The sequence below is a fragment of the Diplotaxodon limnothrissa genome, linkage group LG23 (assembly GCF_057381915.1).
Source record: "Diplotaxodon limnothrissa isolate DT_005_m linkage group LG23, D_limnothrissa_male_GT1.1, whole genome shotgun sequence".
In the NCBI taxonomy this organism is placed as follows: domain Eukaryota; kingdom Metazoa; phylum Chordata; class Actinopteri; order Cichliformes; family Cichlidae; genus Diplotaxodon; species Diplotaxodon limnothrissa.
In genome coordinates, this window is record NC_140617.1 from 18,312,352 (window position 1) to 18,329,110 (window position 16,759).

At 43.0% G+C, this 16,759-nt stretch overlaps 1 protein-coding gene and 1 long non-coding RNA gene across 2 annotated transcripts; both read right to left on the bottom strand.

Annotated features, from left to right (window-relative positions):
• Positions 1–3,203: 3,203 nt before the first annotated feature.
• LOC146607800 (uncharacterized) lies at positions 3,204–4,907 on the bottom strand. Its single transcript, XR_014905128.1, has 3 exons — positions 4,092–4,907; positions 3,846–4,008; positions 3,204–3,728 (listed from the first exon to the last, which is right to left on the bottom strand). It is a non-coding gene; the product is annotated as an uncharacterized LOC146607800 (long non-coding RNA).
• A 9,873-nt stretch (positions 4,908–14,780) lies between these two features.
• LOC146607801 (frizzled-7-A-like) lies at positions 14,781–16,489 on the bottom strand. Its single transcript, XM_085348990.1, has one exon. The coding sequence runs from the start codon at positions 16,487–16,489 to the stop codon at positions 14,828–14,830; it is 1,662 nt and encodes a 553-aa protein (XP_085205116.1). The 3' UTR covers positions 14,781–14,827.
• Positions 16,490–16,759: the final 270 nt, after the last annotated feature.

Genomic DNA, 16,759 nt, shown 5'->3' on the forward strand with positions numbered 1-16,759 from the left:
AAGATCCTGCAACAAAGAAAAGATGGCACAAAGATTAGACCAAGTGCTCTTCTTGCAACTGTACTGGGCAGGCCTGTGCTTCTGTTTTTAATTTGCATGTGTGTGTGTGTGTGGGGGGGGGGGGGGGGGGGGGGGGGGGCTTTCCACTCAAGAAATGTTTTCTTCTGAAAAAAATACTGGCTACAATAGTTAACAACTGATTCCTTTGCAATCATCCATCCTCTTCCACTTATCCTTATCAGGATTGTGGGGTAGCAGTTTTGGGGCCTATACCAGCTACCATAGGGCAGTACAACCTGGACAGATCACCAGTCTAACATGGAAGGACAAGCATTTGCATTCACACCAAAGGGCAGTTTTGAATCACCAGTTAACCTAACCCCATAAGCTACATCTTTGGACTGTGGGAAGAAGCCAGAGTACACAGCCAGAGAGAGCCCATGCACTAAAGCAGTAAAAAGTGCCTAAAACAAGTTAAGAAGTTGTATAGTACTATCTATCTTAATGTTCAAGCCTGAGTTTCAAAAAATTTCAACATAGAAACAAAGCACATGCAGTCAGCTCTGCATGCTGTAGGTCAAACTGTCAAGACATACGAGAAGACCCCTCCTAAAACCAGAGTGATGTCACCATGAAGCAAACTTTGACGGAGTCCCCCAATAACAGTGTGGTCCTCCTAAGTCACATTTGGGTGGTTAACACACACACACACACACACTCAGATGTTATCCAGACTTGCACTTTGAAACAATGAAAAGGACCTACAAGCCACGGTCCATGTAAATCACATCACACCCAGGTGACTGCCAAACACACACACACACAGCATCCATAAAGAATGATGATAGATTAAATTATTAGTTCATTAAGTGGTACACTGGATTATATTTACCCTTTCAGGCTCTGGATGTTTCAGGTCCAGATCATTGTTTGGAAAGCTGTTTGGTTGCGGCTTTAGGCAGCTCACAGTCTTCTGAATCTGGCTGGTCTCAGTCTTCGTGTGTAACAGATAGAGAATGAAGACAAAAGAACAGTAATCTGACAGTTACTAAAAATGCATCACTCAAGAGGATGAATAGACCATTTCACTATCGGCAAATAGCGTAAGGTACACATCGTGCATGAGAAACATTCATTAAAATCTGTCCTAGGTCAATGTTACCTCTTCAAAATCTTGCACTGAAGAAGAATGCATGGCTTCTGAGCCTTGCTGAGGCATTTCTTCATCAAGATCCTGCAACAAAGAAAAGATGGCACAAAGATTAGACCAAGTGCTCTTCTTGCAACTGTACTGGGCAGGCCTGTGCTTCTGTTTTTAATTTGCATGTGTGTGTGTGTGTGGGGGGGGGGGGGGGGGCTTTCCACTCAAGAAATGTTTTCTTCTGAAAAAAATACTGGCTACAATAGTTAACAACTGATTCCTTTGCAATCATCCATCCTCTTCCACTTATCCTTATCAGGATTGTGGGGTAGCAGTTTTGGGGCCTATACCAGCTACCATAGGGCAGTACAACCTGGACAGATCACCAGTCTAACATGGAAGGACAAGCATTTGCATTCACACCAAAGGGCAGTTTTGAATCACCAGTTAACCTAACCCCATAAGCTACATCTTTGGACTGTGGGAAGAAGCCAGAGTACACAGCCAGAGAGAGCCCATGCACTAAAGCAGTAAAAAGTGCCTAAAACAAGTTAAGAAGTTGTATAGTACTATCTATCTTAATGTTCAAGCCTGAGTTTCAAAAAATTTCAACATAGAAACAAAGCACATGCAGTCAGCTCTGCATGCTGTAGGTCAAACTGTCAAGACATACGAGAAGACCCCTCCTAAAACCAGAGTGATGTCACCATGAAGCAAACTTTGACGGAGTCCCCCAATAACAGTGTGGTCCTCCTAAGTCACATTTGGGTGGTTAACACACACACACACACACACACTCAGATGTTATCCAGACTTGCACTTTGAAACAATGAAAAGGACCTACAAGCCACGGTCCATGTAAATCACATCACACCCAGGTGACTGCCAAACACACACACACACAGCATCCATAAAGAATGATGATAGATTAAATTATTAGTTCATTAAGTGGTACACTGGATTATATTTACCCTTTCAGGCTCTGGATGTTTCAGGTCCAGATCATTGTTTGGAAAGCTGTTTGGTTGCGGCTTTAGGCAGCTCACAGTCTTCTGAATCTGGCTGGTCTCCGTCTTCGTGTGTAACAGATAGAAAATGAATATACAGTGCATTTTTGAAGAGGCTTTTGAAACATTAAATAAACTGTATGAGAAAGATAAGTTTCAAGCTATTGTCTTTAAAATATTCACTGTCATGTATAGAGAATTTAAGGCCCTATGATTAAGAGACAAATAGTCAGTGTGATTTCTTTATTTTTTAAGCCATTGCTAAAGGAGTAAAACAATCACCTGTAGCAGCAACGAACTGTCACTAGGGCCCATTTATCTTCAAGGGACAAAATTTAAAATGAATCTAACTAAAGAGGCTACACAGCAAAATCTCCAGTGTTAAATTAACACTAGAGAGTGTCTATATGGGTCCACACAACACTGTTGAGTGTTGAATTAACACTTTTGACAGTGTTATATGTTTAAAAGTAACCTAGTCAGTTTTGAAGATTAACAAAGACTAACACTGAGCAGTGCTGATTTTCTAACACTGGAATATTTCTAACATTTTGAGTTATTTTCCAGTGTTAGAAAATCAGCACTGCTCAGTGTTAGCCATTGTTAATCTTCAAAACTGACTAGGTTACTTTTAAACATATAACACTGTCAAAAGTGTTAATTTAACACTCAACAGTGTTGTATTTAACACTCAGAGGTGTGGACCCTTATAGACACTCTCCAGTGTTAATTTAACACTGGAGATTTTGCTGTGTAGAATCACATTAAACATCAATCACTGTTAAAATTTAGAAACCGAAAGCCATTTTTTATTTCTGCATACCTGCTGATATTTTTTTAGTGCTTTTAGAGGGCTTTGATGTGGCAGCCATCACAATTGCCTGTTTTCCATTAGTACCTACCCATGTTTTTCCAGTAGGTTATAGTACCATGTAGTTTTTCAGTAACTACTGCACCAAGGTTCCAAGTGATCCAAAGTGATCAGAAAATTTGACATAGACTGAATGCCACCAGGTGGCTGGTCAATGGTGTCACTCGATAAGTTATGAGTGCGCCTCCTTCGTGAAAATCCAAGCCATCATTTTTGAAACTCTGAAATGTTTGAAATAGCGACCAAAATTAACAGCGTGATCCCTGAATTGAACACTAAAGTATAGACTGAGCAGCAGGCATTTTGTCACCTTGACGTCCATGCTTGCTGTGGCATTTATATCACTGGATGCTCGGCTGCATTGCTATAGTTACCCCAGGCACAGTAGGTGATACTCAATTTCAGTGAAAAACTAGATGCCCTAAGTCACGTTAAGCCAATTTGAGTAGGTACAAATGTAAAAATGGCTTAGGGTATGCAATTTATCAGTTCCAAAAAGTACAATTGTAGAAATACCTTGCATCTCCAGAGCCAATCCGAGTCACCATAATTATAGTCTATTTCTTCGCCTGGACTTATGTCTCTGCTTGCAAATAAGCATAGATGGGGCTTTCCATTGATATTTAATATTTTCATCTTAGCACTTGGACTGATGTGGTTGTCGTTGACAAGTCTGCCTAATGACCCATCTTCTTGAGATGCATCCACACTGTGGGGTTAGGCAAAAAAGTATTAGCTTAACTAGTTAGTTAGGAAGCTTTTTTTTCATAAATCAAAAGCAATGTGTCATTTAATCTTAATCAAACTACACTGATATAATACGCACCACCAGAGTTTTCCATCAAACTTGAATTCAAACATGAACACCTTCAGGCTGTCATGATAAACTCTGTGTCTCCGCTCACATTCTTCTTTTGTTATGAGTTTACCTCTGTATTCCAAAAGAAAGTCTCCTTTTTGGAATGGAACAGTCGTGAAAATGCCCCGACCTGAATTGCAGAGGCATACCAAGTGAGTGACAAAAGACAAAGTGACAAACTCCAAATCTAATCCAAACTAAAGACCAACTTACCTTTGAAGGCATTTATGTAGTGGATATCAAGTCCCAGTTTGTCCCTTCCAGCAGAAACATGACAGACTGCATCCTCCCGTGGAGGAATGCGTCTCCTTCGCATGTTCTCCTGTACGATTGGCTGTATTACCAAAGCATATAAAGTATTACGATTATCGTCATCATTGTCATCATCATCAGTAGTAGCAGAACTAGCAGTAGTGTAGTTTACAGCATAAACACAGCTGACTTATTCATAGTGCTAATTTATGCCTTCTTTTAAAATGTTAAAGGCCTAGTACTCAAAATGGCGACATGTGACATTTCTGTAATGGCGACTGCAGAGAGTGATACAAGTACTGAGAAAGCTTAGGCATCAAAACTGTAAGAAGTTTTTTCTTCAGGCATATAAATAAATACACGACTAAATACACTTATACCCTTGCTTTTATTTTAGGGCTGTCAGCAGAATGGACAGACATTGGACAAACTGCCCGAAATTAGCTAACAGCGACATCAGGGATTTTGACTCAGACTGCGCTGGTTTAATTGTTAATCGCGTTAGTCGCGATGTCGGCATTAACACGTTTAAGCCACAATAATGCTTTAACACCGAGTAAATCCTAACACGGGTTAGCCCGCTTTATCGCGTTGACGCGGTTAGTCGTCAGCCCTATTTTATTTACTCAATGACAAACGCTGGGGCCGTTTTACTTCTTCAAAGACTCACTAACAGTCCATAAAGCATAAATTAAACCAGTTTAATATAGGCCTGTGCACCTATAATTTCATATAGTATTAAAGTCATGGTGCATTTTACATTAAAAAAGGCTTACCTTTGTGTTTTTAATCCGTCTTTGTATTGCCGTCGACATACACTTGTTAAAGGGCACGCGCGCGAAAGTTGTGGCGCCGTTTCCTGTAGGTACCGCCTATATATATAGCCTACCAATCACAATGACTTCCGGCCGTGTGTATTGAAAATGTGTATTAAATTGCAGTACCTACACACATCCACTCTAACTCGAAACGTCGCTGTGCAATACACTGGAATACACAAAAATCAGGTGAGGGGTATAGGTGGACTTTTAAGAAAATCAGAAAATCTTTTAATTATAGTTTAATAAATGAATTTACACTACAGTTTAAGCAAATACAGGTCAAAAGATAAATAATGACCTCATAAGAAGTAGAAAAAATTATTATTTAGACACTTAAAAATGCATTTACAAGTCATGTTTTAGGGGGACACATGAATACACAGCAAAAAGTCGAAATGTCCCCGGAGCCCAGGTACAGCGCAGGTCAAATGTCAATCCATACCACATAGACGCACTCACACACACACACACACACACACACACACACACACAGAGGGAGAGAGCTGCTGAATTTGAATCCACCAATCAGAGTGGCTGTGTACTTTTTCCCGCCAAAACAGGTGCTTCTGTTTACACACGCAGCACAGAGAGACACAGGATTATTGCAGTCTATTTCTCATAGTGAGGACTCCCCTCAAACAAATGACCATAATTTCCTAACTGTAGGGGCTAGAGCGGTCATTCTTACACCGTTTTGTTCAGAAGTGATTGGGGAATCTTCAAGTGTTGACAATTTATCATTAAAATATGAATTTTTAGAGATATATGACATGGATGACTTATTAACTTAGAAGCCACGAATTCCCCAATATGCAAATTTGAATGGCTGAGGCCACATATATGATTGGCTGGCTGGGAAGCTGTGCAGGCCCTGATTTGTGGATTTGAATTCCTCAGCCCTGATATGATTGGCTGGCTTAGAAGCCATGAAGGCCCCAATATGCAAATTTGAATGCCTCAGGACACATATATGATTGGCTGGGAAGCCGTGCAGGCCCTGATTTGAAAATTTGAATGTCTCAGTCCTCACAGAGGATTGGCTGCCTGGGGACCTGGCAGATATATATATAGAAATACTATGATTAAGCATAAATACTACATTTAGTAGAAATACTATGTTTTAGCACAAATACTATAAAAAGCAGAAATACTATAATTTAGCAGAAATACTATATTAAGCACAAATCCTATAAAAAGCAGAAATACTATATTAGGTACAAATCCTATAAAAAGCAGAAATACTATATTAGGCACAAATAGTATGAAAAGCAGAAATACTATAATTTAGCAGAAATACTATGTTAGGCACAAATCCTATAAAAAGAATAAATACTATAATTTAGCAGAAATACTATATTAGGCACAAATCTTATGAAAAGCAGAAATAGTATGATTTAGCAGAAATACTGTATTTAGCACAAGTACCGAAAAGTACCAGAAATACTATGATTTAGCAGAATAGTAATAACTTACAAAATTACAAATATGGAGGCATATTGAAACACAAATGCACAGAGGGACACACAAACACAGGCTCTAATCCAGTCAACCAGTCTAACTATATTCAATTTAAATCCTACAATGACATGCTGCCAAATAAGGGCAGGGTCCTCTCTCTCCCACTAAACACACACACACACACACACACACACACACACACACACACACACACACACACACACACAGAGGGAGAGAGCTGCCGAATTTAAATCCACCAATCAGAGTGGCTGTTTACGTTTTCCCGCCAAAACAGGTGCATCTTTTTACACACGCAGCACAGAGAGGCACAGGATTATTGCAGCCTATTTCTCATAGTGACGACTCCCCTCAAACAAATGACCATAATTTCCTAACCGTAGGGGCTAGAGCGGTCATTCTTACACGGTTTTGTTCAGAAGAGATGGGGGAATCTTCCAGTGTTAACAATTTATCATTAAAATATGAATTATTAAAGATATTTGACTTGTAATGCACCATAACTGAGTAGAGCGAAGCAAAAACTGCCTTGACTTGCCCTCAAACAACGCTTTCTAACTCTAAATCTATTTGGAGTATCGATATCATTCTTTCACCGTAAGAGACAGCAGGCTTTGGTGAACAATCATGGAAATTTTCAGGTCTCTGTGGAAATCCAACAAAAAGTTATGACGAGAGAAAAAAGTGCTTCATTTCCAGAGTTTGACAGCTGAAGAAATCTGAGCGAGGGACAAATTTCCTACCCTCAAACAAACGTAATTCATGGCCAAATGGTAATAGGTGAGAAAACAATTCTTGAATTGTGAGCGTCAGGAGTGTCTGAAGATATATCGGGACAAGCCTCATGTCTTAACTTTGCTTCGTTAAGGAGATATGACGATTCGAATATGCCTCTCATTACAGAAATCCAGCGGTGATTTTGAACAAACTCTCCATTGACTTTGTATGGAGAGTTTTCCGACATTGTGTTGGTCTGAGGAGATTTGCAAAAATTCTATGAATCCATATTGGTCCTTCATGATCTTCCTGGCCTTGGTCCAGCACCGCCTGCTGTAGATTGAGTGCAGGTCAGGGAGCTCGGAGCGGATGGTGCGCTCAGCTGACCGCACAACCCTCTGTAGAGCTCGTCTGTCCTGCATGGTGCTGTTCCCGAACCAGGTTAAGATGTTTCGCTTGGGGAGTGTGATCGTGTGTACAGTGTCTCTTTATGTCTGTCTCCACGTTGGTTGAGTGTGGAGTAAGTGCATATGAGAGCATGAGGGTGGGAATGGATGTTTGTGTCTGTGTGTGCCTGTATGTCTGTGTCTATATGTCAGGTTGGGTATCAGACGCCACCTCTCTGGGGACATCTCAGGCCCTCCAAGGTTTGGAGGCCTATCTCCACCCACCACCACTTCCCCTGCCAGTGGCGGACTCCCTCAGGTGTCGGTGCGTTGGTGGTTCTTTGTGTCCGGGGGTGGGCGTCCGGGTACACACCGGCTCACTCCTTGGCGGCCGCTTATCGGGGCCTGGAGCCTGGGGCTCGCTCGGGCCACTTCGGAGGTGGGGTGCCCCCGGCCTCTCAGCCTGGGGCTCGGTCACTCAGGCACAGCTGGCTGCCGGCGGAGCTCACGGGCGCGTCACTGCAACTCCCCCTGGCTTCTGCTCCGCGGCTGTTGAGTGAGCCCTCATCTGGGACTCTCCTCAGCTCTTACTGGGACAGTGGCGCGGCTGCCCCTCTGTTGGTCTTCCTTGGTCTCTTGTGTTCTGGGGGCCTCTGGATGTCTGGAGTTTTGATCTCCTCCATACCTGCTTCATACCCTGGTGGACGGGGCTGTGGCTCCCCACACTCCCTAGCAGATCGTTACATGGAGAAACCTTTGGAATGTTTTGTAATGTTTCTCCATACAGGTGACCCAGGTGTTTTGTTTTTTTTGTTTGTTTTTTTTTTGTTTGTTTTTTTTCTTTCTTCCCCCCCTTCTCACTGTCTCTTCTCCCCTTTGGTTTTCTTTCTCTCCCTCTCTTTCTTTCATTCTTTCTCCCTGTCCTATCCCCCAGTCATGTCTGTCCCGTTTGTAGCAACTGAAAATAAAATAAATTCATAATTATAATAAAGGTCAATCAAATGGACCAATATGGCAAGGCCATGATGATCCACTTGGTAAAATAAATCCACTTGGCATCTTTCTTGGCCTTAAGACAACAATTCTGATGGCTATAGATCCAAACGGGACACAAAAAAAGGAAAAAAAAAAAAAAAAAAGGTTAAGATGTTTCCCGTCAGGATGCTCTCTATGGTGCACGAGTAAAAGTTCCTGAGCACCTTGGAGGGCAGTTGGAAGTCTCTCAAGCATCTGAGGTGGTAGAGACGCTGACGGGCCTTTTTCACCACGGTGTTGATGTGACAGGACCATGACAGGTCCTGCGTGATGTGAACTCCGAGGTATTTGAAGCTGTCCACTCTCTCCACTGGGCACTCGTTGATGACGGGGGTCTGGTAGTTCCTCTCCTGCTTAGTGCTGAAGTCCACTATCAGCTCCTTTGTCTTACTGACGTTTAGAAGGAGGTTGTTCCTCTGGCACCAGTTCTCCAGATTCCTAATCTCCTTCAGGTAGGCCGTCTCGTTGTTATCAGAGATCAGGCCCACCACGACGGTGTCGTCAGCAAACTTGATGATGGTGGTAGAGCTGGTAGTGGCCACACAGTCATATGTGTACAAAGAATACAGCAGGGGGCTCAGAACACACCCCTGGGGGGCTCCAGTGCTGAGAGTGGTGGAGGCTGAGACATGTCCGCCCATCCTTACTGCCTGTGGTCTGCCAGTTAGGAAGTTGGAGATCCACTGACACATAGATGAGCTGAGTCCCAGATGCTCCAGCTTGGTGGTGAGTGTGGAGGGAATTATGGTATTAAATGCAGAGCTGTAGTCAATGAAGAGCATTTTAACATAATTCCCCCTTCTAGTGTCCAAGTGAGTGAGTGATGTGTGGAGGAGATGAGAGATGGCATCGTATGTGGAACGATTTGGACGGTAAGCGAACTGTAGTGGGTCCAGTGTGTCTGGTAGTGAAGAAATGATGAAGTCTCTGACCAGGCGTTCAAAACACTTCATCACTACTGAGGTGAGGGCTACAGGGCGATAGTCATTGAGAGAAGCAGGGTGGGGTTTCTACGGGACAGGAACAATGATGGACTCTTTGAAGCATGTGGGGATCACCGACTGAGAAAAAGAGATGTTGAACATCTCAGTGAACACAGGAGCTAGCTGGTATGCGCAGTCTCTAAGGATACGACCTGGGATGCCGTCTGGTCCTGCTGCTTTCCTGGTGTTCACTCTCTTGAAGGCTCTCCTTACTTCATGCTCGGAGATGACGAGCACGTTTCCGGTGCTGGCAGTATCTTCCTGTCTGCAGCCGTTAGCGCCGCTAGCACTAGCATTGTTGGAGTCCTTAGCTGCAGCCTCGAAGCGAGCATAGAAAGTGTTCAGCTCGTCTGCCAGAGTCACGGCCGCGTTCGTCATACCGGTTGTTGGTGCTTTATAGTCTGTTATTGTCCTTAGTCCCCGCCACAGGCTCCTAGAGTCACTCTGTTGGAGTTGTGACTCTAGTTTCCTCCCGTAGCGCTGCTTCGCCTCTTTCACCGCCCTCCGCACGTTATATGACGCGGCTTTGTACGGGTCCATGTCCCCCGTCGTGAGTCCCGTGTTGTAGGCAGCGGTGCGGGATCTCAGAGCGTCGCGGATGGTTTTATCCACCCACGGCTTCTGGTTGGGAAACGTTGTGATAGTCTTTGTCTCCACGGTATCATCCGCTAGTTTCCCAATGAATCCCACAACCGCTTCCGTAAACACCTTGACATCATCATCGGAGCTGTTTCTGAACATGCCCCAGTCTGTGTCATCGAGTGCGTCCTGTAACGCGGCCACCGATTGATCCGTCCAGCGCGCGATCTTCCTCTGAACCGGAACTTCCTGTTTCAGCCTTTGTTTGTATTTTGGCATGAGGAAGATGGCGGCGTGATCAGATTTGCCAAACGGAGGGCAGGATTGTGCCTTGTAGCCGTCCTTGACCGTAGTGTAGCAGTGGTCCAGATTTGGTGTGCAGGAGCGTGTGAGAGGAACAACGTTCGCACTGTTGCACCAATTGTTGTTCACCATTAAACACACGCCGCCTCCCCTTGACTTCCCCGAGTCCCGTGTCCTGTCCATGCGGTGAACTGAGAAGAACTCGGCCGGCTGGATGGCGTGGTCCGGCACCGCTGGGCTCAGCCATGTCTCGGTGAAGCAGAGGAGATTGCAGTCCCGAATGTCTCTCTGGAACTTTACCCTGGCCCTGAGGTCGTCAAGCTTGTTCTCCAGTGACTGGACGTTGGCGAGCAGGATGCTAGGCAGAGGTGTGCGGTGTGCACGAGCTCTCAGCCTGTTCCTGACGTCGGCTCGCTTCCCTCTAGGCCGCCGCCGCTTCCCTTTGTTCTCCCTCAAGATCTCACTCGGCCAGCTCGGATCCGGAGTTAAAAACTTCGAATTGTGAGTACATTGTATACCAATAGAAACTAGAGTGTCACTGTCATACCTAATGTACCCAATGGTGATGATTTTGCCGATTTAGAAACGCTGAAAACTAACTTAAAAAACAAAGACAAAGAAAAAGTGGTCGGAGCAGTCGTATTATTATTATTATTGTTGTTGTTGTTGTTGTTGTTGTTGTTACAAGTAGAAGTAGTACTATTAAGTGATTTATTTATTATATTAATGATTTTCTGAATGTGTTTTTATGTCATGACAGTCAAATCTACAAATAAATAGATAAGCATAAAAAAAAGATCTTTGGTTTGCCGACTTTGCTTCAACATAAGGTTAAAAAAAAACCCAATGTTAATGCTCTCTCATCATTTCTCTGTCATCTTCCTTTGTTTAACCTTGTTATGTCAGTGTGAATGCTGCTGAATTTCAAGAGTTGTATTTTCAACCTTTGGGTGAAAATTAATTTAATGTTTTTAGCACTAGATGGAGACAAGTTACCTTCAAGGGAGAGTCAGATTCCTTCCCAGTGAAAGAGTTTAGTTCCTTCTGTGCTTTTACTTACTTTTATGTATGAAGTGATGAGTACTTTGATGTCTGATAGTGTAACTTAATGGTTCATTGCTGTGTTCGGCATAATCTTCGGCTCTTCTTTCTGTCATGTAAGAAAAAGACTGAACTCTGCTTTCTGGTTTCAGAGAAATGTTTAAATTTTAACAAAAGCAAATCGACCATGACACTTAGACTTTCTATGATTATTCAGAATCATTTCATGAAAGGAGCCAGTTAAGATGGATTGGGCATCTAACACCGGGAGGAGGCCCTGGGGTAGACTCAGGATGCACTGAAGAGATTATCTTGGCTGGTCTGGGAACGCCCGGACATGCTGGAGGAGGTGGTCGGAGAGAGGGAAGTCTGAGCTTCTCTGCTTAGACTGCTGCCCCCGCAACCCGGGGAAGAGCAGAAGAAAATGGATGGATTCATAGCTGGATGGATGGAATTTCATGTATCAATGAGTTCTTTTCAGAAGTTACAAACTTGAGCAATTTATTCTGAAAAACTCTACGAGCTGAAGACAGGTAACCTCACAGAAATACAAACATGATGCTTGTTAAACATAAATACATTTATAAACATGACACTGTTATAAACACTTTCCTGAACCACCACATCCAGCCTCTTATAATGCTGATTTTAAAATACTTTGACTTTTATCTTAAGCCTTAAATAATGCTGAACTCAGTTACATTTATGATATTCTCTCACTTCTCGTCCTGGACATCAAAATTCCTCAGAGAGAAAAATTGTGGATGTAGCTTTTTGCTGCTGATGTCTCAAAACTGTGAAACAGTCAACCTGTAAAAATAAATACTTTTAAGCCATTGGTTCTGATATGTTTTCTGATGGGCTGAAGGTCAAATAAAATAGCAGCGATTTGATGAATGAATTACAAATCAGACAGGACAGAGTTTCTATGAGAGTTACAGCAAACTGCAAAAACATAGTTGCAGGTGATAATTATTGTGCTCTGGAACTCCTGTTTTTAAATTTCATGTGAACTAAGTGCTGTGGAGACATTTTTAATGGTAAAAATGTTTTCTGCTGTGAATTTGGTGAGGTGACTGGAGAGCTCTATGAATTATAGGTCTGTTTTATTAACACTTTATTAAAGGCTTTCCTATGACTGTAACTTCTACACATCTAATTACTATAATGTGACGTTTCACAGGGCACCATGGGTCACTAATCATGATTTACTGAAGCCATGATGTCCTAACCTAATGTCCAAATTAAGAGAGATTCGTTTTAGCATAAAATTATTAAAATCATGATTAATTACAGCAGCAGCACGGCAGCATGGTGGCACGGTGGTTAGCACTGTTGCCGCACAGCAAGAAGGTCCTGAGTTCAATTCCACCATCAGGCCGGGGTCTTTCTGTGTGGAGTTTGCATGTTCTCCCCGTGTTTGCGTGGGTTCTCTCCGGGTACTCCGGCTTCCTCCCACTGTCCAAAGACATGCAGCTTGTGGGGATAGGTTAATTGGATAATCCAAATTGCCACTAGGTGTGAATGTGAGTGTGAATGGTTGTCTGTCCCTATGTGTTAGCCCTGCGACAGACTGGCGACCTGTCCAGGGTGTACCCCGCCTCTCACCCTATGACAGCTGGGATAGGCTCCAGCGCCCCCCGCGACCCTGAAAAGGATACGCGGAAGCGAATGGATGGATGATTAATTACACAAAAATATTTTAAAATGCCTGCTATAGATAACGAAAATAGTATAAGTCTTTAAATAGTGTCATTAAAAATTATGCCTGTATATTATATTATATATTATAACAGACTTTCAAAATGCAGTATTGAGACAGACTGATGAGTCCAAAATGTCTGCATTAATAATAAGGATCACAGTTGAACTTCACACTCTTGGCTGTTGCTATATACTGAATATGATGGCAGAAAATACAACACTAATATCATGCCAGGAACTTACATTGAATCCAAATAATTGCTCTTTAAGTTTTATTTAGTTGCCAAAAACATGGAATAAATGATGTAGTGATATTCTGATATTGTGACAGCCACAATCAACACATACCGGTTAGCCTTCTATTAGTTTCCATGAACAGTGGTCTAGAATTCAGCCACATTCCCTGAATTTTTATATTATTATTCTGTTTTTGCTTTAGTCTGCCCCTCCACGCAGTTTTATTGTGTTATAAACATAATAAGTATAAAACATTTATTTAATTATCAACCCCCATATCCCAACATCAAGCATCTATAATTTTCAATTAAAAAAGTTTTGGTGCAAGGCTGTTTCCAAAGATTCAGTTTTACTGATTTTGTTGTTAAAACTTGGTCTTCCTGTCATCTCGCTGAACTAACCCTGCCACAGCCTGACGGGGAGAGTTTGTGTTTTAGAGAAGGCGACATCACATGACACCACTGTTACAGAAAGAAAAATCAAAATGACAAAAAAAAAACTTTTTTATGTTTATTCTGCTGTTCTTATAACTGCTGAGTTTATAATTGGACTGAATTTAAATTTCTATGAATTTTACCACTCTCATTTGTAATTTTGTTGTTATTCCGACAACCTATTTCATGTTTCTACAATGTTAATATAGTAAAGCTTTCTTTGAACAAAATAGGGAAATAAATAGCATATTAAAAAAAACAACAATAACAAAAAAAAAAACCAACCACATCATCATTGATGTAGAACAGTTGGAGTCCATCCTTGGCTTTTATCTAAGGAGGCTTTTGAATGCAACACTTTTACTTGTAACGATATATGCAATGAAATGAAGGTCCAGATCAACCACCGGCAAACCAAACAAGACAAAGCAATTGTTTATAGACTAAACCATCCATAACTAATTAATGAATCTATTAATCATGAAATCAGTTACAGGGAAATTTGGAGGAAATTGTTGCCAGTATCTTTGAACAAAAATGAAATATTTAATATGAATTTAAGGCTTTTGGATCTTTTGGGAGGACAAAACACATCTTAAGATTTGGACAAATGAATCAGGTTTATCCATAGATCAAAGTGGTGTTTTGCTTTGTTTTGTTTTTTGCTTTGTTTGTTTCCTTCTTCTAAAAAAATGAGAGAGAGAGAACAGGAAACTTCCAGATCCATGGCAGACCCATGAAATAAAAAGGTCACTGAGTTTTTCAGAGGCTGATAATCCAGTTTGAGTCTGAAAAGTTAAAAAGATGAAGTGGACGTCAGATTTTCAGGAAGTTTTTTTCTATTTTATGACACAGTTTCTTACATGTATGTACACTGAGATCCAAAACACTCAAAGATCCACTGAGCACTAAACTAATGTCTCCTTTACCTCAAGTAGTCCATCAACCTCAGGCTGTTAGAGGTTTTTAATTTCTTCGGTACTACACGGTGGTTTCTCCCTGGCTGCTATTGATCAGTCTTTGATAAAAACGACGCCACGACTGTAGAGTTTTCCCTGACCAGATCCAGAACCCTGATGTTATGCCCACAATAAGGGTCATCAAGTACTTGATCATAAAGACGGTGAAGTCTGGCGTGTTTGATGCAAAGTTTGATGCTGGGCATGGCACAGCAAAGTGCTTGCAGGTCTGCATGTGCCAGGTTACCTCCCACTGCGATCTGAAGGCCTGCTCATAGAAATGGCAGGCGATGACAATGGTGGCAGGCACTGTGTACAGCACGCTAAACACACCAATTCGCACCATCAACTTTTCGAGCTTCTCGGTCTTTGTGCCGTCGTGCTTCATGATGGTGCGGATACGGAAGAGTGATACAAAGCCAGCCAGCAGGAAAGAAGTTCCGATGAAGAGGTAGACAAACAGAGGCGCCAGCACGAAACCACGCAGTGCATCCACGCTGTAGATCCCCACGTAGCAGACACCAGTGAGCAGGTCACCGTCCACCTGTCCCGTAGCCAGGATGGTGATGGTCTTCACCGCTGGCACCGCCCAGGCTGCCAGGTGGAAGTACTGCGAGTTTGCTTCAATAGCCTCGTGACCCCATTTCATCCCAGCAGACAGGAACCAAGTGAGAGAAAGGACCACCCACCACACGGAGCTCGCCATGCCAAAGAAGTAGAGGATCATGAACAGGATGGTGCAACCCTCCTTCTTGGTGCCTTGAGCCACCAGCTTGTAGCCATCCTCTTTAAACCTATCCACACACACTACTTGGTCCTCCAGCAGGAAGCCAGCGCTGTACGCCACCGCCACCATGAAATAGCAGCCTGACAGGAAGATGATTGGTCTCTCTGGGTATCGGAACCGCTTCATGTCCACCAGATAGGTGAGGACAGTGAAAAGGGTGCTGACACAACATAGAATAGACCAGGTTCCAACCCAGAGCCGCCCAAACTTTAGCTCATCCTCTTGGAAATACATCAACCCATTGGGTTTGGAGGGCTCACAGGGGGAGCCACAGTCCTTCACTCCGAGGAAGTGATAATTCAGGTAGGAGGGCACCTGGAGCTGCAGGGGGCAGAAGAAAGGCTGGTTGCCCCAAATGTATGGAGGAAAGGTCACAAGCTCAGAAAGACTTGGGGTGGGGTCCGAGGTGGGGCCCTCGGTTTCGGTGGTGTTTTGACCGACGCAGATCTCTCCTGCCCCATGGATGGGAAAGTTCTCACAGCGCAGTCTCTCAGGCCACTGGAATCCAAATTTGTTCATGAGTGCCTCGCAGCCCTGCCGAGCCCGCTCACACAGAGATCTGCAGGGAGGGATTGCCTGGTCTAGAACGGTGCAGACCGGTGCGTACATGGAGCACAGGAAGAACTTAAGGTCCAAGGAGCATTGGACTTTGACCAGAGGATAAAATTGGTGCACCTCGAGCCCGGCGTCCTCCTGGGTGGTGTGCCCCAGCAGGTTGGGCATGATGGTCTGGTTGTAGGCAATGTCAGTGCACAGGGGGATGGAGATGGGCTGGCAGAAGCCATGCTCAGGGATGGAAATTCCTCGATCATGCTGACTGTTGCAAGGCTGGAAGAGATATACCAGAGTGAATCCCCAAACCCACCAGCAAAAGGAGCAGTGTCCCCCCAAAGCCATGACAGCAGATCCAACTCCAAAAAAGTTTGATCAACTTTTAAAAGGTTTTAATAAAGGTTGCAAACACAGTGCAAAGACCCCTTTATTATTCAACTAATGTTAGAAAAAAATATTTATTCAAAGTATTTCAAAGTATAGTCCTCTCTTAGGAAAAGGTGATGGTCTGCTTATGAATCCTTTCAGAGTCATATCTCAAAGAAAAGTCCTTTCTCTCACACAATGAAGCAGTAAAACTCTCCCTGAGAGTCACCCACAGTCCAATGTGGATCA

Excerpts from the sequence above, each read along its gene's own strand:
- LOC146607801 (XM_085348990.1), bottom strand. The coding sequence starts at position 16,489 with ATGGCTTTGGGGGGACACTGCTCCTTTTGCTGGTGGGTTTGGGGATTC.